The sequence below is a fragment of the Mobula birostris genome, chromosome 24 (assembly GCF_030028105.1).
Source record: "Mobula birostris isolate sMobBir1 chromosome 24, sMobBir1.hap1, whole genome shotgun sequence".
Taxonomy (NCBI): domain Eukaryota; kingdom Metazoa; phylum Chordata; class Chondrichthyes; order Myliobatiformes; family Myliobatidae; genus Mobula; species Mobula birostris.
The window spans coordinates 34,233,864-34,253,965 of record NC_092393.1 but is presented as its reverse complement, the minus strand read 5'-3'; the positions used below and the strand labels follow the sequence as shown (position 1 = coordinate 34,253,965).

At 38.5% G+C, this 20,102-nt stretch overlaps 1 protein-coding gene across 1 annotated transcript in view; it reads left to right on the top strand.

The window, feature by feature from the left end:
• The window catches only part of mfsd11 (major facilitator superfamily domain containing 11), a 31,040-nt gene extending 11,186 nt beyond the window's left edge, over window positions 1–19,854 (top strand). Inside the window, exons 6-13 of the mRNA XM_072242501.1 lie at window positions 1,833–1,891; window positions 3,483–3,627; window positions 8,835–8,872; window positions 8,974–9,039; window positions 9,580–9,705; window positions 9,794–9,980; window positions 15,650–15,785; window positions 15,966–19,854. Of these exons, the coding sequence (XP_072098602.1) occupies window positions 1,833–1,891; window positions 3,483–3,627; window positions 8,835–8,872; window positions 8,974–9,039; window positions 9,580–9,705; window positions 9,794–9,980; window positions 15,650–15,785; window positions 15,966–16,127 (919 nt within the window). The 3' untranslated portion in view covers window positions 16,128–19,854. The remainder of the gene's footprint in view (window positions 1–1,832; window positions 1,892–3,482; window positions 3,628–8,834; window positions 8,873–8,973; window positions 9,040–9,579; window positions 9,706–9,793; window positions 9,981–15,649; window positions 15,786–15,965) is intronic.
• The last annotated feature ends 248 nt before the right edge of the window (window positions 19,855–20,102 follow it).

Here is a 20,102-nt window from a genome sequence, read left to right as displayed (position 1 = left end):
GACTGGTCAAAGAACAACAGCATTGGACCTCAGATTTATATTATCTAATATTGAGCACAATTACACTGCCACATCAAATGTTAACTTTAAGATCATACAGTTCAAAACAATCTGAGAATTGGAGTTGAAAGTTTAACCAGATTTTTAACAAATACAGAGCAATGTGTTGTTAAAGAATGTTCTTCCTTTTTAATGAAATCAAAACCTGCAAATGCTGGATAAACTAACAGAGTTTCAACCTGTAAGTTTAATTTAGATTCTGTTTCCACAGATGCTGTCTGACTTGTTGAATGTTCTTAGCATATTTTTCTTTATTTCCTTTATTTTCATGTAAGTTGTTTTCCCCTTTGCAAGAAACTAACAAAATTGGGTAGAAGTAAATATTACAAAGTGAACCTCATCTGAATTCAGGCACATTATAGATTCTGATTGTAAATTGTTTGCTAAAAAAGGACCTATAATTCTTAGAATGAGAATTCTTGTGACCCTGTTGGAAACTACTTTTTAAAAATACTTTTTGTAACATGAATCAATATAAAACTAAAGTCATTTAATCATAATGTGTACTTTTTTAACAAATTCAAGTATTTTTCTCAGTATGTGGTAGTTCATCCATCCTCACTGGCAGGAAGTGGTATAGCAGTTTATCACCTTTCTCATTTTTCATTGGCTAAGTGTTAACACATTACCCACGTGATGTAATTGTGCAACCATTGATGGGTTTATTCTTATCTAAGGAATTTTCTGTTATCTGGATTATAAAAGGTATTGGATTTTTCAGAGGCGCGTCTTTGTCTTTTCCTTTTTTTTCTTCACCTTGTTTGCTTTTCATTGACTCTTTGTTTCTCAGCTTTTCACTTTGCTTAGTATTTGTTTAAACTTTGAAATAAACAATCGTTAAGAATTGAGACTCCTCACCATTCTTGACCACTGGAAGAACCCTAAGGATCAGAAAAACAATAGAGATCCAACAACCCCAATGTTCAAGTTACTTTGTTATTCTTTTATAAGTTCATTTTATTTTTGCTGGACATGAGATGATCTCATTGAAGCATACAAAGTTATTAAGGGGTTTGATGAGGTTCATGCTTTTCCTTGGGTTGGGGTCCAGAATCAGAGATCATGGTCTCAAAATCAAGGGGCAGCAATTTAGATGAGAGATAGGAAAATCTTCATAGAGAATAATAATTCTTTGGAATTTGATTCCTTAGAGGACAGTGGAGGTTCTAGCACTCAGAATATTCAGAACATGGTTGATACAGGCTTCAGATATTATAGGATTTGAAGCCAATGTGGCATTAAGGTAAAAGGCATTATACAAGGTTATTTATTATTAGAGGCACAGAGTCAAAAAGCCTAATCCTATCTGATAAATATTTTTCTTTTTAAATATAATTTTGTAAATAATTTTCTAGATTGTAACAGATCCTGAAAATGCAATGTGGTTGGTAATATAACTAAACTTCAAGACAGATGCAAATCAGATTAAAATGGCATTTGGCCAAATTGTTAGTATTGGGAGGGTTATCCAAAAGCTGAGTTTCAAGCAATTTTGTAAATGAGTAAGGGGAACTTGACATGTTAGTCAAAATGTCAGCTGCTGTGGGGAGAGGGAGTGCTAGATGCACAAATAGCTGGAACTGTTAAAAGTTTGAGTTCAATTTTGTTTAGAAAACAGCTCTCTACAAACCATATGACTTGTTTGAATTTTACTTGAATTGCTTTAATTTCTGTGAATTCTTGTCTTTTGAACAATGATACTGTAATCATAGACATAGTTTTGTTTATCTTTTTATTCAGAGAGAAATCTAATATTTTTTTCTTTTTCCTAGTCTTTTATTTGGAAATCTGTACATTTATTTAGCATGGAAAGGAGAAAAGCATATTTCAGGTCAGTTCTCCTAACCTATGTTGAACATATCACAAGAAACAGCACAGCAGTAGTGTTTTATTGCAGACTACTGGAGCTTAATAATAGACTTATAATTTGCTTGTTTTGGTAGCTGTGCCTTTTTTCTTCAGAATATTAAGGAAAAGATCTTCCATTCAATAAATGTCTTAGAAATCATGGTCATTGTGTTGCATCATACTACCAGTATAGTTTGCACTGTTCCCCATACTTAACTCTTTATTACTGCATCTGGGCATTGTAAAACATTTGGCTTCTCCACTGCCAACCTTGGTGTGTGCTCTGAGTTTTAAACCCTGTCTTTACATTTCAACAAATTTCTTGTTCAAACTTAATAAGGGCTGACTTTGGCAGCGTGGAATGCAACCCAACTGAAGCTACTTGTCAAGAAAGATGTCACAAATTTGGTAGATTCTTCTTTAACTCTTAAACCACTAATTAATTCAGCGACCTTGGAACACTGTTGCCCATAACATATCTTTCATACTGTTACAATTCAACACTCCTTTGTGATCATGAAAATAGGCAACTTATATAAAATAATCCTATAATTTATCTTTTAATATTTTAAGAAGCGCTTACTAAATATAGTTGAGGTAGATGGAGTTTGGCTGTAATTTCTCTATTGTGAAATAGTGTCAGATTTATGATCTCCCCATCTAATCAATTCCCTGCCCTCCCAACTCGAAAACTTCCGCAAAAGAGCCATCATGAGCAATTTTGAGGAAGGTTTAATGCAAGCAGCTTAAATGGTGTGGAAAGTGTGCAAGAGGGTTTTTGAGGCATCCTTCAAGGGATGGGGTTTTAACTTGAAACTGAAATGGGCAGGTGGAAATTTCAGCAGTGGAACATTCTGGGAACAGTGACCACAACTCTCTAAGTAGTTATGTACATTGAAAAGGCTGGTCCTCAAGTTGAGACCAAAACTGGGGAAAGGCAGAACTCAGCAGCATTAGAGACAACCTAGCAGAAGTAGATTTTTGATCGAGACTTGTGGGTAAAATTATGTTTGATAAATGGGAGCCTTTTAAATGAGCTAGCAGCAGTTGTTCCAATAAGGGTAAAGAGCAAATTTGATAAGACTAGAAATGAGAAGCTTTAGTGAAGGTTTGATCGGGGGAGAAAATGAAAATGATGATAGGTATAGGCACTCACAGCAAGTGCATTTCTTGAGGATTGATGGGGTGTATGAGAGAATTTAAGAAAGGAATTTGGGCAAAAGAGAACCATGAAATATTAATTTTAATCTAATTTCTCCCTTTGTGGCTACTTAAATATTAAATCTTTATATACATACTGTTCTTTCTTTCCCCCTACCACTTTCACAGTCACTTTAACATTTATCTTCCTTCTTATTTTGAATTTCCTATTTGCACCCTCATTTGTTGGGTACCCCTTGTCTTGTGTCATTTTAGCAAAATAATTGTATTCCATTATCACAGAACATTCCATGCTTTATGGGAATGGATTGGCAGCTTGTACCCATCCTCTCCAGCTCTTAATGTTTCCTTCTTTCTTTTCTGAATTTTAGTAAATTCAGTATTTTGTAGTATTTTTTTTCTTGTTATTTCAGATTATGACCGCAAGACTGTTTATACTGCACTCACTGTAATTAGTTTGGTGGGAAGTGTCCTGTTCATTCTTATAAGGAAACCTGACTCAGAGCCTCAGTCAACAGAAAATGAAATATCTGATGATGAGCCTGAAATTACATTAAGGTAAATTTTTGTTTACCGAAACATGAGAAATCATGAGGTAGAGACGTGGTTCAAGAAATCCAGACTGTGATGAATAATTCCATACTTCATTTATGTGGGCATCTTTTAGATTTCATTTTTCTTTTATCAATTGGTCATGCATTAAGATGGAGAGTGACATAGTTAATTCAGAAACAAAGGTTCTGAACTTAAAGAAGGGTAACTTTGAAGGTATGAGATGTGAATTAGCTAAGATAGACTGGCAAATGACGCTTAAAGGATTGACGGTGGATATGCAATGGCAAGCATTTAAAGATCGCATGGATGAACTACAACAATTGTTCATCCCAGTTTGGCAAAAGAATAAATCAAGGAAGGTAGTGCACCCGTGGCTGACAAGGGAAATTAGGGATAGTATCAATTCCAAAGAAGAAGCATACAAATTAGCCAGAAAAAGTGGCTCACCTGAGGACTGGGAGAAATTCAGAGTCCAGCAGAGGACAAGAGATTATGAGAGAAAACTGGCAGGGAACATAAAAACTGACTGTAAAAGCTTTTATAGATATGTGAAAAGAAAAAGATTGGTTAAGACAAATGTAGGTCCCCTACAGACAGAAACAGGTGAATTGATTATGGGGAGCAAGGACATGGCAGACCAATTGAATAACTACTTTGGTTCTGTCTTCACTAAGGAGGACATAAATAATCTTCCGGAAATAATAGGAGACAGAGGGTCCAGTGAGATAGAGGAACTGAGGGAAATACATGTTAGTAGGGAAGTGGTGTTAGGTAAATTGAAGGGATTAAAGGCAGATAAATACCCAGGGCCAGATGGTCTGCATCCCAGAGTGCTTAAGGAAGTAGCCCAAGAAATAGTGGATGCATTAGTGATAATTTTTCAAAACCCTTTAGATTCAGGACTAGTTCCTGAGGATTGGAGGGTGGCTAATGTAACCTCACTTTTTAAGAAAAGGAGGGAGAGAAACCGGGGAATTATAGACCAGTTAGCCTAACATCGGTGGTGGGGAAACTGCTGGAGTCAGTTATCAAAGATGTGATAACAGCACATTTGGAAAGCGGTGAAATCATCGGACAAAGTCAGCATGGATTTGTGAAAGGAAAATCATGTCTGATGAATCTCATAGAATTTTTTTGAGGATGTAACTAGTAGAGTGGATAGGGGAGAACCAGTGGATGTGGTATATTTGGATTTTCAAAAGGCTTTTGGCAAGGTCCCACACAGGAGATTAGTGTGGAAACTTAAAGCACATGGTATTGGGGGTAAGGTATTGATGTGGATAGAGAATTGGTTGGCAGACAGGAAGCAAAGAGTGGGAATAAACGGGACCTTTTCAGAATGGCAGGCAGTGACTAGTGGGATACCGCAAGGCTCAGTGCTGGGACTCCGGTTGTTTACAATATATATTAATGGCTTAGATGAGGGAATTAAGTGCAGCATCTCCAAGTTTGCGGATGACACGAAGCTGGGCGGCAGTGTTAGCTGTGAGGAGGATGCAGGGTGACTTGGATAGGTTAGGTGAGTGGGCAAATTCATGGCAGATGAAATTTAATGTGGATAAATATGAGGTTATCCACTTTGGTGGCAAAAACAGGAAAACAGATTATTATCTGAATGGCGGCTGATTAGGAAAAGGGGAGGTGCAACGAGACCTGGGTGTCATTATACACCAGTCATTGAAAGTGGGCATGCAGGTACAGCAGGCGGTGAAAAAGGCGAATGGTATGCTGGCATTTATAGCAAGAGGATTCGAGTACAGGAGCAAGGAGGTACTACTGCAGTTGTACAAGGCCTTGGTGAGACCACACCTGGAGTATTGTGTGCAGTTTTGGTCCCCTAATCTGAGGAAAGACATTCTTGCTATAGAGGGAGTATAAAGAAGGTTCACCAAATTGATTCCTGGGATGGCAGGACTTTCATATGATGAAAGACTGGATCGACTACGCTTATACTCGTTGGAATTTAGAAGATTGAGGGGGATCTTATTGAAATGTATAAAATCCTAAAGGGATTGGACAGGCTAGATGCAGGAGGATTGTTCCCGATGTTGGGGAAGTCCAGAACGAGGGGTCACAGTTTGAGGATAAAGGGGAAGCCTTTTCGGACCGAGATTAGGAAAACCTTCTTCACACAGAGAGTGGTGAATCTGGAATTCTCTGCCACAGGAAACAGTTGAGGCCAGTTCATTGGCTATATTTAAGAGGGAGTTAGATATGGCCCTTGTGGCTAAAGGAATCAGGGGGTATGGAGGGAAGGCTGGTACAGGGTTCTGAGTTGGATGATCAACCATGATCATACTGAATGGCGGTGCAGGCTCGATGGGCCGAATGGCCTACTCCTGCACCTATTTTCTATGTTGTTTTGCTGGGAAGCTTCAGATTGAATAATTCAATGTGTGAGACTCTGGAAATGCGTTTTATTTAACACTCTGGGCATTGAGTACTTAACAGTTTTGAAAATGATAACATTGTCATTAATATAAAGGCATAAACTTTTTAAAATCCCAACATGATCCAGATAAATAAGTGATTGAATTATTGAAGCCTAAAGGCAGAAATGACATTTGATGTAATTTGAATTTTTTTTTCATAAACTCACTTTTTTTTTTCTTGACATTCAGCCCTTTTCCTGAATCTTTTGTAGTTTTTTTTATAAGTACAAACGTTTCAGGAAATGGTTCAGTTAACTCAGGGGTCCCCAACCTTTTTTTGCACTGCGGACCAGTTTAATATTGACAATATTCTTGTGGACCGGCCAACCGGGGGGAGTGGGGGGGTTGTTCAAGTAGGGATAAACTCACCTCAATATGTCTTTCACAGTTAGGGTTGCCAACTTTCTCACTCCCAAATAAGGGACAAAAGTAGCAGTCAAATCCCAGGACACTTTACCCCACAAAAGACTACCATGACCATAAAGCCTTGCGCGGGCACCTGTGTGCGCATGCGTGACGTGTGGATGTGATGTGCGCATGCGCGTACGTGCAGATTTTTCTCCCACAAATCGGTTCTGCCTTCATCTTCCCGACTAGACTGTACATACATTATTTCTACTTTATATAGGCTGTGTATTTATCATATCATTCCTGCTTTTACTATATGTTAGTGTTATTTTAGGTTTTGTGTATTATTTGGTATGATTTGGTAGGTTATTTTTTGGGTCTGGGAACACTCAAAAATTTTTCCCATATAAATTCATGGCTCAAAAGGTTTCATAGGAATGCTCTACCTTAGTGAGGGAAATACAGGACAAGGGCAGTCCCGTATGGGACAAACCAATTTAGCCCAATATACGGGATGTCACGGCAAATACGGGACAGTTGGCAACCCTATGTTCAAGTTCAACAGTGCGTGACGGAATGAGGAAAGGTGCAGCTGACTCATATCGTTTGCTCACGGCCTGGTAGCACATGCTTTGCGGCCTAGTACCGGTCCGCGGCCCGGTGGTTGGAGGCCGCTGAGTTAACTTGTTTCCTTTGCCAATGTATGCGTTATAAAAATATTCATCTACACACATGCTGATTTATTGGCTTAAACACATATATTGCATGCATGAATGTTGGTTTATACAATACTCAATTCGTAAAATGCTCGATAAGATTGTGTAACTTGAATTTGTATATCAAAACAAATGAAGGTAACTTAAAGACCTCCTAGCGAGCTTGATTAAAAGTTAATTTGCAATGTGTTGAGCAAGTGAGGGTAAACATTTCTATTTGCTTTGTACATGCTCAGAAAGGGAGCCCAGGTTCAGCTCTGGTGATTTCAGAATCAGGTTTATTATCATCGGCGTGTGTCGTGAAATTTGTTAACTTAGCAGCAGTTCAATGCAATACATAATATAGAAGGGGGGAAAAAAATGAGTAGTAAATCAATTACAGTATACACATTGAATAGATAAAAAATCGTGCAAATACAGGAATAATATATATTTTAAATAAAGTGAGGTAGTGTTCATGGGTTCAATGTCCATTTAGGATTCAGATGGCAGAGGGGAAGAAGCTGTTCCTGAATTGCTGAGTGTGTGCCTTCTGTACTTCCTACCAGGTGTTAACAGTGAGAAAAGGGCATGCCCTGGGTGCTGGGGGTCCTTAATAATGGAAGCTGCCTTTCTGAGATACTGCTGCTTGAAAATGTCCTGGGTACTTTGTAGGCTAATACCCAAGATGGAGCTGACTAAATTTACGACCTTCTGCAACATCTTTCGGTCCTGTGCAGTAGACCCCCACCCTCCCATACTAGACAGGGATGCTGCCTGCCAGAATGCTGTCCATGGTGCATCTATAGAAGTTTTTGAGTGTTTTTGTTGACATACCAAATGTCTTCAGACTCCATTAGGAGTCACTGTCTTGCCTTCTTTATAGCTGCATTGATATATTGAGACCAAGTTAGGTCCTCGGGGATCTTGACACCCAGGAACTTGAAACTGCTCGCTCTCTCCACTTCTGATCCTTCTATGAGGATTGGTATGTGTTCCTCTGACTTGCCCTTCCTGAAGTCCACAATCATCTCTTTTGTCTTACTGTCGTTGAGTGCAAAGTTGTTGCTGTGACACCACTCCACTGGTTGGCGTATCTCGCTCCTGTACACCCTCTCATCTCCATATGAGATTCTACCAGCAACGGTTGTATCATCAACAAATTTATAGATGGTATTTGAGACTAGAGCAATGGGCTAAGCATACACCCCTGAGGTGCACCAGTGTTGTTCGTCAGCGAGGTGGGGATATTATCACCAATCTGCACTGATTGTGGACTTCTGGTTGGGAAATCAAGGATATAATTACAGAGGCCCAGGTTCTGTAACTTCTCAATCAGGATTATGGGAATGATAGTGATAAATGCTGAGCTATAGTTGATGAACAGCATCCTGACATAGGCGTTTGTTTAGATTTGATTGGAAGTCCCTGTTTATTTGAGTGACAAATAGGAAGCATACCTCACTTGGCCTGGGAGTCTCTAATAATTCTGCTTTTGCAATATGGAAGGTCATGCTATAGCATAACAGACTGAAGTCACCCTCAAAGCATGAATTTGAACAGGTTTTCCTGAACTGGATTCTACTCTAGCTAGTGCAGCCCATGTAATGCAAATAGTGTTACCTAATCCATCAATCATGTTATATCCAGCTTGCATTACAGAAAAATATGTAAAAATGGAACTACCTGCACTTGGTTTTCTAAGGCTATTGATATGGTTTTGCATAATTTACAGGACTGAAGGATGTTCATCCCAAGCAGTAGCTGCATTCAGTAAGTTTCTTGCACATATTTGTACCAATTCATTTTCCAGCAATTTATTACATGCTTTATCTTAAAATCTCTAATTTATAAGAAATATGTTTTCTTAACAGAGAGTGCAATCAATATATTTTTTACCAAGGATATGCTGCTTCTAAGTGTTTGCATTGCCTACACAGGTGAGATGCTTCCTTAAGCTGAATAACTCTGTTACTATAGTATTAATAGATGCTAGACTTTTTTAAATTCCAGTGTATTCTTGTGCATTGTATATCAAAATAATTGTTCCAATATATTAAAATAAATATTGTTTTGTGGAGTGATTAAAATGAAGAGCAATTTGTTAAATATGTTAGCATATGTATATTTGTGTTACAGTTTTAAAGATTGAAAAATTACATTAAAATACATGAGGTGGTAAGAAAAAAAACTCCTAATAAAAGGATATCGAGATCAAACTTAATCAGCGTCCTTGTAATATAACTGATCTCTAAAGAGTGAACATCCTCAGCTTCACTCATAATTGATATTTCTTTCAATGGAAATGTAATGGGCTATGTTTGCACTACATACATGCCAGTTGACCGCCTGTTGGTATTGCTGATAATACTGAACAGATAATATGAAGAAAGGTGAAAAAAATCACTTGCAACTCAGTCTAGAAATGGAGGCATGTGAAGAGTGAATGAATGAAAATGTTTGAAATATTTCTTTTCTAGGTTTTCAGCTAACATTTTTGAGTGGGGTATATGGCACATGCCTGGGGGCGACAAATCACTTTGGGGATGAAGCCAAAAGTCTGATTGGTTTAAATGGCATCTTCATTGGCGTTGGAGAGGTTGTAGGTTTGTAATCACTTATTTTTGTTATTTAACAATGAAATGTACTTTTGTTAAAAGAAAATATATTTATTTCTTTTGTACTCATTTTTAGGTGGAGCAACATTTGGTTTATTGAACAAATTCCTCAGCAGATACCTTGGCATTGGCAGAAATCCTGTAGTTCTTCTGGGTTTATCATTTCATATTCTAACCTTCTATCTCATTTTCCTAAATGTGCCAAACGATGCACCAGTGGTTCCTGATGCAGGGACAAGTGAAGCTGCTTATATAATTCCAAGGTTGGCCATTTATTTGGTTTTTGCTTTTGCCTGTTACAGATGCAGTATTACTAATTTATATTTGTAGCTTGGGCATTAATTTGTTTAGATGTTGATTATTTGAGAAATATTATGAAATTCACAATTAAGTAAATATGGGGATACATGTTAAAATTATTGAATTTGAGAAACAGCGGCTATTTATTTAGAGGGAGGTTTGTTACCTTCTGGGCCAGAATGCGCTTAATCTAATCCATGTTTATCTCCTGTGTGGTCACTGTAACAGTGCTAACTTTCTGTTCCATGTAAGGATCATAAGACCCTACCCTCAAGCAATCTTGGCAGCCTTGTTAAGGCTTGTTGTTAAGCCCTTTGCATTGGTTTCTATATACCTCGGATAAGTCTTTAAAAATGTTAGAATAGCTGATGTAAAGCTCAAGGGCTAGATGTACCTTGAACATAGTAGTGAGCAGAGGGTACTCTGGCTCCCAACAAAGGTGCAAGCTTTAAGTTCTTAGAGAGCCTTAGCACTCAGATCTGCAGCTGGATCTTCAACTTCCTCACAAACAGGACCCAGGCTGTAAAAATAGGGGACAAGCTCTCCTCTGCAATCACTCTAAGCACCAGTGCCCCACAAGGCTGTGTACTCAGCCCCCTGCTGTACTCACTGTACACCCATGATTGTGTAGCCAAGTTTCCATCAAACTCAATATATAGGTTTGCTGATGACACAACAATTGTAGGCCGTATCTTGGGTAATGATGAGTTTCAGTACAGAGAGGAAATTAAGAACCTGGTGGCATGGTGCGAAGATGATAACCTATCCCTCAACATCAGCAAGACAAAGGAATTGGTTGTTGACTTCAGAAGGAGTAGCGGACCGCACGACCCAATTTACATCAGTGGTCCACAAATGGAACAGGCCAAAAGCTTTAAGTTCCTCGGGGTCAATATCACAAATGACCTAACTTGGTCCATCCAAGCAGAGTTCACTGCCAAGAAGACCCACCAACGCCTTTACTTCCTGAGAAAACTAAAGAAATTTGGCCTGTCCCCTAAAATCCTCACTAATTTTTATAGGTGCACCGTAGAAAGCATTCTTCTAGGGTGCATCACAACCTGATATGGAAGTTGTCCTGTCCAAGACCAGAAGAAGCTGCAGAAGATCGTGAACATGGCGCAGCACATCACACAAACCAATCTTCAGTCCGTGGACTCACTTTACATCGCACGCTGTCGGAGCAGTGCTGCCAGGATAATCAAGGACACAACCCACCCAGCCAACACACTTTTCATCCCTCTTCCCTCTGGGAGAAGGCTCAGGAGCTTAAAGACTCATATAGCCAGAGTTGGGAACAGCTCCTTTCCAGCTGAACAGATCCTGACCCGGATCTGGGCTGTACCCTCCAAATATCCAGACCTGCCTCTCGGTTTTTTTGCACTACCTTACTTCCCATTTTTCTATTTTCTATTTATGATTTATAATTTAAATTTTTAATATCTACTAATTTTAACTGTTTTTAATATTTTAATATTTAATATTTGTAATCCAGGGAGTGGGAAGCGCAGAATCAAATATCGCTGTGATGATTATACGTTCTAGTACCAATTGTTTAGTGACAATGAAGTGTAAGGTAAAGTAAAGTAGTGTCTTAAAGTTTCTAGTCATTTCAGTCATCCAAAACGCCATGAATACAGCATCACTGAACATTTAGACAAAATAATATTTAATCCACGGGCAGCAGAGTTAATAGCAGTGCCCAACCGACTTGGGATTCTGCGGACACCAGAGCGGATGACAGCAACCTGGACTAAGCGGTTCAGCCAAGAAAGTGTCAGACACAGGTAGTATGAGAGGAGGCAGAAGTGTGGCAAGAGAGCTGGGGCAGTAGCTAGGCTGAGCGCCAACCTGAACAGACCAGCAGTGCCATTGCTTTTTGTGTCCAAAGTCCATTTGCTAGATAATAAAATGGACTCTCTGAGACTGAAAATGAACGCACTGCAAGAGATCCAAAACTGCTACATTCTGGTTTTCACTGAAACGTGGTTAAACAACAACATGCCTGACTCAGCATTTCAACGCAATGTGATGACTGTTCCATGCAGACAAGAACCCCCTGTCAGGGAAACCCAAAGGAGGTGGAATCTGTATGTAATTTAACAAAGGTTGGTGCATAAACTCACCTGTAATTAGCAGTCACTTTTATGGGGAAATTGAGCATCTTACAATGAAATGGCAGCCACATTACCTGCTTTGGGATTTTACTGTTGTGTTCTTCACCACTGTCAACATCCCCCGAGCGCGAACACCAAGGACACACTGGGAGGGCTTTACAGACTCATCGGCTTCCTACAATACTAGCATTCGGATGGTCTCTTCATAATTATAAGTGACTTCAATCATGTTAACCTGCAGGACATTTTACCAAAATTCCACCAACACATCACCATGACCACTAGGGGAACAAACAGACTGGACCATGTTTATTAAAAACAGACATGGTACATACAAAGCCATCCCACGCCCTCATCTTGGCCTCTCTAACTACATCCCCACAATATTAATCCCAGCATACCAACTACTGCTGAAGATGGAGAAAGCAGTCAAGAGGACCATCACTGTATGAACTAATGAGGCAACCTCTATGCTTCAGAACTGTTTAAACAGAGTAACTGACAGATGTACAAGGAGGCCACCACAAACAGCATAGACACAGACCTCTAGGAATATGCCTCATCTGTCATCATTAAGTGTGTTGACAACATTGGTACCTCAAGGCCGGTCTTCTCATGGCACAACCAGACGCCCTGGCTGCATGCAGAGGACACCACTGAAAGTCCAGGATGCTGCCTTTAAATCGAGCGACAGACAGCTCTCAGAGCCGCTAGAAGGAACCTCATCTTGGGCATCAAGAGGACAGTGGCTGTCAACGCACAAAAAATTGAAAACACCTGTCTGATAACAATCTCTGGTGTATGTAGCTGGGCATCAAAGATATTACTGACTAAGAAAGAGGAAAAAATTGTAGTCTGTACTAGTGATGCCTTCCTCCCTGCTGCTTTGAACAACTTGTATACATGCTTCCAGGCATGCAATACAACCCCAGTCACAGAATCTACCCCCTCCCAGCTGAGCAGTCACTGTCTGTAATAGCAGCAGACATGAGAAGGATTCGGCAGAGAATCAAGCCCTGAAAGGCGGCTGAAAGCCAGACAACATCCCAGGCTGAGAACTCGGAGTGTGCTCACTGACACCTTCACAGACATCTTCAACACTTCACTCATCCAGACTGCTGTCTCTACATGCTTCAAATCAGCCACTATCATCCTGTTGCCAAAGAACTTTATACCTCCAGAAATAAATGACTACCACCCAGTGGCACTGACACCAATCATCATGAAGTGCTTTGAATGGCTGATAATGGCGCATATCATAAACCCCATTCCTGCCACATTGGACACTCACCAATGTGGATGCCACAGAATGTGTTATAGCACTGGACCAGGCACACCTGGACATTAATGTCAGAATGCTGTTTCTGGATTTCTGTTCAGCATTCAACACTATTGTCGCCCAGACCTTGGTGAACAAACTCCTAAGCCTCGGTCTGAATACCACCACTGTGCACCTGGGTCTTAGACTTCCTAAAGAAGAGACCTCAGAGATGCACAGTTGTTCCTCCTTCCCCATCATCCTCAACATGGGTGACCCCCGAGGTTGTGTGATGATCCCAGTGCTCACTCCGCTCACAAATAACTACACAGCCAAAAACCAGAGCAACCACATTCTCAAGTTTGCCAATTGCACAACAGCGGTGGGACACATCACCAACAACAATGAGATGGCCTACAAAGAGGAGGTGGAAGAGCTTGAGGCTTGCTGCCTGCCAAATAACGTCTTTCTCTTTGTCAACAAGACAAAGGACATGGTTATCAATTTCAAGAGAGCTCACACCACTCATACCCTTCTTTAAATCGGCAACACAGCAGTGGAAACTGCAAGCTGTTTCAAACTCCTGGGAGTGCACGTCACACATAACCTCTCATGGTCCCAGAACTCATCCTACACAGCCAAGAAAGCTCACCAACACCTCTACTTTCTGAGGAGCTGAAGAGAGCTGGACTTTGCACATCTGTACTCATGTCATTTCACAGATGCCAGGATTCTCTACTGAACAAGTGCATCCACTGCTTGGTATGGAAACCACACTACGGCAGGCAGGGAGACTACAGTCGGTAGTCAATACTACCCATCGCATCACTGGCACCAGCCTACTTGCCATCAGGGACGTGTACAGAAAGGTGCCAGAAAAAGCCAGTAACTTCATGAAGGATCCCACCAACCCACTCATGGACTGTTTGTTCCACTCCCATCAGGGAGGAGGCTACATAGCATCCATGCCAGGACTACCAGACATAAAAACAGTTACTTTCCCCAAGTGGTAAGACTGATCAACACCTCCACCCACAAACTCCACCACTACTTTATTATTTCCCATCTATCACTTTATATATGGTCTAGCATCACTTTATGAACATACAATCAATGTATGTGACCTATTTTATGTTTTTGTGTGTGTATCTTTATATATATATATATGTGTGTATACTGTATATCTGTGAGGGGTGATTGATAAGTTCATGGCCTAAGGTAGAAGGAGTCAATTTTGGAAAATCTAGCACATTTATTTTTCAACATAGTCCCCTCCTAAATTTGCACACTTAGTGCAGCGGTCGTGGAGTATACGGATCCCTTCTTTGTAGAAGTTGGTGTCTTGGACCTCCAGAAAGTGGTTCACAGCAGGGTGATTGATAAGTTCGTGGCCTAAGGTAGGAGGTGGTGAGTTATACAGCTTTCATTACATGCACGTGCAGTTCAACTCTTTGATTATGCAGAAAGTTTGAAGTTAATAACTCATCTCCTACCTTTGGCCATGAACTTATCAATCACCCCTGCTGTGAACCACTTCTACACAGAAGGGATCCATATGCTCCACCACTGCTGGACTAAGTGTGTACATGTAGGAGGGGACTATATTGAAAAATAAATGTGCTAGGCTTTCTAAAATTAGCTCCTTTTACCTTAGGCTACAAACTTATCAATCACTCCTTGTATATCTATATTTTATTATTATTGTGTTCTTTAGCTTTTGTGGGATTTTTGGTGCTGCATCAGATCCAATTAACAATTATTTTATTCTCCTTCACCTTGTGTACAGGAACTGGCATTAAGCAATCTTGAATTGTATTTGCCCCCTCATTTTGGCAAGGCCAGGCCCTGCCCCCAGATATATTACTTTAGTTAATGGAATCTTTTTATCATCACCTTTTGCAAAAATATCCGTTCTCCAGTGTGTTCCTGATTTCTGCACACAAGCATATAGATGCAGAAGTTAGGAATATTCTGAGATGCTAAGAGAACTGTACCTGAGGTTCTTTTCCAATTATCAGTCCATTATAAAGCACGTGGCAAGAATGGGGTGAAGTTCCTGTGTTTTTTTTTGATTCCATTCCCATGTAGTTTAAGTTCAAAACTGGGTTTACTTTTTTATTGTTTGATTCTATGAAAGTGACTAAATTGTTGAAATACTAGGGTTATTTTTGCAACTAGAAGTCAGCATTTATGGATGAGAGATTACCATATTTGCACTGATGAATTTCCAGCTCATGATATGCCTTTTGATCCCCAGCAAAGTTATTGCAATAGCGTGCAGTTTTCTTCTGGGATTAGGAGACAGCTGCTTCAACACACAACTCCTCAGTATTCTGGGATTTATGTACGCCCAAGAAAGTGCTCCTGCATTTGCTATCTTCAAATTTGTGCAAGTAAGAATAAAAAAACTTTCTCTTGATGCATATCATCCAAAGCTGATTCAAAAACAATCATAACTTCTAATGTTAAGCAGAAAAGGAATAATTTAATAAACTAACTGGTATTAACTAATTACTTTATGCTGCACTTCGTTATTGTTAACGATTCCATTGAATTCTTTTCTTTTTCCCCAGTCCATCAGTGCAGCAATTGCATTTGGCTACAGCAATTATCTAATGCTCCAGTGGCAGCTACTTATCCTTTGCCTGACTGCATTCTTCGGTACTGTCTCCTTCATCCTTGTGGAGTGGAAGGCAAAAGCAAATTTCCAAGGTCACAGTTATGAGCGCATTTAATGAAGAAGCCATCTTTTTGAAATAAAAGTAGTCTAAATTTTTAAGTTCTATTTTGATTCTTGAACTCATCTGTTAATGTAACTTGAGCATTTTAGTTTTCCTGTGCAAACCTTTTCAAAACTTTTTCAAATATTAGTGTAATTTAAGGATCTAACTGGAGAACCTAATAATTTCTATTGGCTTTAACTTAAGGCTTTACACTTGTATACTATGTTGGGAAAACAATTTTGCTCAACTTAAAACCATGCACTCAAGAAATATTCTGATTGAAACAAATCTGAATATTCTAAAAAATATTTAGCTGCTCTCCAGGGAATGCTGTTTTAAGCATTTCCCTGGTAGTATCCATGAGCATTATTCAGAACCAAGATTTCTTGCAAAGTCGACTTGTTACTTAATAGGCAACAATCAGATTTCATTAAAATAGGCATACTTTTGTTTATGACTCAGATATTTGAGACATTTCCAGTATTTTTGAATAAGGGTGAAAGGGCCTGTTCCTGTTCTCAGACTTGAGTCACTTGTTTAGAAGCTAAAGGTTAGAAAGTTCCTATTTCACCAAATGATACTTTAATTGGTATTGTTAGCTCTTCAGAATTTATTTTGGGAAGGTGTATTTCAATGATATCATTCGTAACTGATTATGATTAATCTGACAATTTTACTAATTTTCATTAGTGTTGGTGATTTATATATTGAAAACACTATTTAATGGCTGTTATTTTTTACTTGTGCTTTTAATTACTAATAATTTAGCCACAGAATTTATGCTTTTTGTTGTATATTTGTCGATTTCTTCAAAAATTGAGCATTTGAAAGGCTACAGATTTATCAGTAATGACTGTAATGTAGAATTTTAAAAGGAAATGTTTCAAGTGAGAAGGGACTATATTATATGTTTTTACTTACCAGTCTCACACTTTTAGAATTATTTGGCAATTGTATTATTGAGTATATTTTTGATCCCATTTTTAACAATTTGTTTTTATAGCTATAGTCACTGTGGACACCAAAGCAAAATGCAGAAGTATTTTGATCTCTATAAAAGGGGAAGCATTCTTCCCTACTTAACGAACGTCAAGTTTTTTTTTAAAGTTTTCTGCAATGATTTAGATGATAGCAATATGTTGTAACTCAGTGATAGCACCCTTAACATTGAAACATGTGGTAGGTTCAAGTTCCATTCCAGAATAAGACGAAGCTCCAATGGTAGTCAGCTTTACTTGTTCCTCAGGGTGGGTGTAATAGAATCCATGGTACTATGTCAAAGAAAGGTGGGACAGTCTTCTGGTGCCTTGGTCATCATTAATCTTTTGACTAAAACCATATCTAATAACAGATCATCTAGTCATTTTGGGGAAAATGCTGGAATCCATTATTACGGAAGAGCTAACAAGGTATTTAAATTATGAAGGGTCTCGGCCCGAAATATCGACTGTTTACTCTTTTCCAAAGATGCTGCCTGATGTGCTGAGTTCCTCCAGCATTTTGTATGTGTTACTTTGGATTTCCAGCATCTGCAGATTTTCTCATGTTTGAGGGGGAGTTAAATTTATAGCATTGAGCAGAGTCACCAGGCATTGTGAAAAACACATTGTAGATGAAAGGATAACTGCCTAACTAGTGTATCTAGATTTCCAACCAGCCTTTCAAAAGGTTAGTAAACAAAGTTGGAGTATTTAAGATGGGGAAGAATGCTGGAGGGGGTTGACAGATTCATCAAAAGAAAACCATTGGAACACTCGAGTCATTTTTGGGAGGCTGTGAGTAGTGGGTGCTGCGGTCCCAGCTGTTGCCATATAATTCATTGATGTGGATGTTTGGTCAAAGTGTAACATGTCTAGTTTTGCTGTTATAAATCTGAAAGGAAGTATGACAAAGATAGGGAGAAACATGAGAGAGATGTTGATGAGCTCTATAAGGATGTCGCAGATGGATTATAATATAATGAAATCTGACATCCACTTTTACAGGTTAAACACTGTTGGTGTGCAGAGGGATTTGGGTGTCCTTGAGTAGTTCTGAATGCAAATGATATATTGGGCCTTATTGCCAAAGTATTTGAATACAATATAATTATATTGCACCCTGGTAATACCACACCTTCAATATTGGGTACAGTTTGGTCTAACTGAAAGGTTATTTCCTTCATATTTTCAACTATGCAATTTTGGTATGTATCAGTTGAATGACCTGAAATTATTTGTCAATATCATGTACATGTTGAGATTTGGCCTTATTGTCTTTTATGTCTGTACATCAGTCTATCTGCGCACACTGGACATTGTCTTCAATTTATAGAGTCTTGTGTACTAAGTTGTTTGGATTGTGATTCACATCCCTTGTTGCAGCTGGTGTTTCATTGAATAAATTAAGTAACTTTATTTTTTCTTACTGAAGATCTGTATTATAGTACATTTCTTTTAATGCATTGTTTATTGATTAAATTATTAAGACTACAAACAAAAACAAGTGAAAGTGAACCTCATGGAGATTAATAGGCTGAAACTCTAATTTTAATACTCGAAGAAGGAATATGAAAAGTGAATTTGGTGCTATTCCAAAATGCTGATTGTTCCTGCTGATTTATGGCAAGATTTGCAAGGGATGATTTTTGTGAGATTGGCAAGAAAGTTGAGCATAACCTGCATCGATTCTACCAAGATCAGTTTGTGTTGAGATACAGAAGTTGAAAATGTGACTAAACAAAGATCTGTGGAGAATTAATAGATCGAATATGATAAAACCTAGTATAATTAGCTCTGGAAACATTGGTCAACTGCGAACAAAGTTTACTATGATTTTTTTGTGTTTAGTGCTATTTCAATTGCACTGTACAAAATGGTTCTCGGACTAAATTAGAATTTCTATATTTGAGTTTCCATTAATCTCAGAATATTGCCCAATAAAGGCTGTTGTACATTTAACAACCTTATCATTCAACATGATTGCATCAACTCTCTTCCAATTCGATTATTGAAATGTCAGAACTAATGCATCATTGGAATTGCTTTCTGATGCTTTGTTTCTCTCATTTAGTTGTATTAAATTAAAATATCCAACTTTTATTGGCTTTGAATTAGCTTTGTTCTGCATACCTTGTCCAATGACATCAGGTGTGGTTAAAGTCACAGAGATTCTTTTGGAGTTGTGGGGAGGGTGGTGGTTTTGATAAGGAACTATGTTGCCTAATCCTTTTAATCAAAGGACTCCTGCTGAATGCATTTTAATGGAGAAATTGGCTCAAACTGTGCTTCAAAGTGCTAATTTGGGAACAAAAGGGATCTTCTGCTATTGGACCAAGCACATTTTTAGCGTAATTTGGGCAAAGTGCTTGCTATTTAAAATTATGCTGCTAGTTTAAGAATCTTCCGTCTGTAAGTCACTAATTTATCCAGATGTCATGCAGGAAAAAATATGTAAATATTGTGCTATATATTTGATCTTTTGCATTACAACATATGACATGGTTTAAAAAGAATAATTAATTTATTTCTTTTGCCTGTGTGAGTAGAACATTTTTGAATTGGTTATTATACCTTAGTCAGAAATGTACTAAGCATTTGAGATAAATTGAGTAATAGGACATACAGTCTACATTTTCAAGTAAAATGTATCTATAACCATTCCACACCAAACTGCAGGTTATTGTGGTCCATTGTGACTTTTGTATCAAAGTGTGCAATATTTACAGTAATTTTATATAATAAAGCAATTGAACCATGAATTGTTCTGTATTAATGTTTAATATATATTAATTTGACTAATTATCTGTAAACCACTAAGAAATGAATAATGCATTTTATCAATTAACCAAATTCTTGTCAACTGGGCAATATAATTAAAACTTGCAGCAATTGGCTGGCTCCTTCATTATTTGCACAAATTATGTCATGGAACGTATGAGACTTCGTCACTAGTAAAAGTCAAATATTAATGAAAATTCTTTGAATCTCCAAACACTGTTGGCACAGA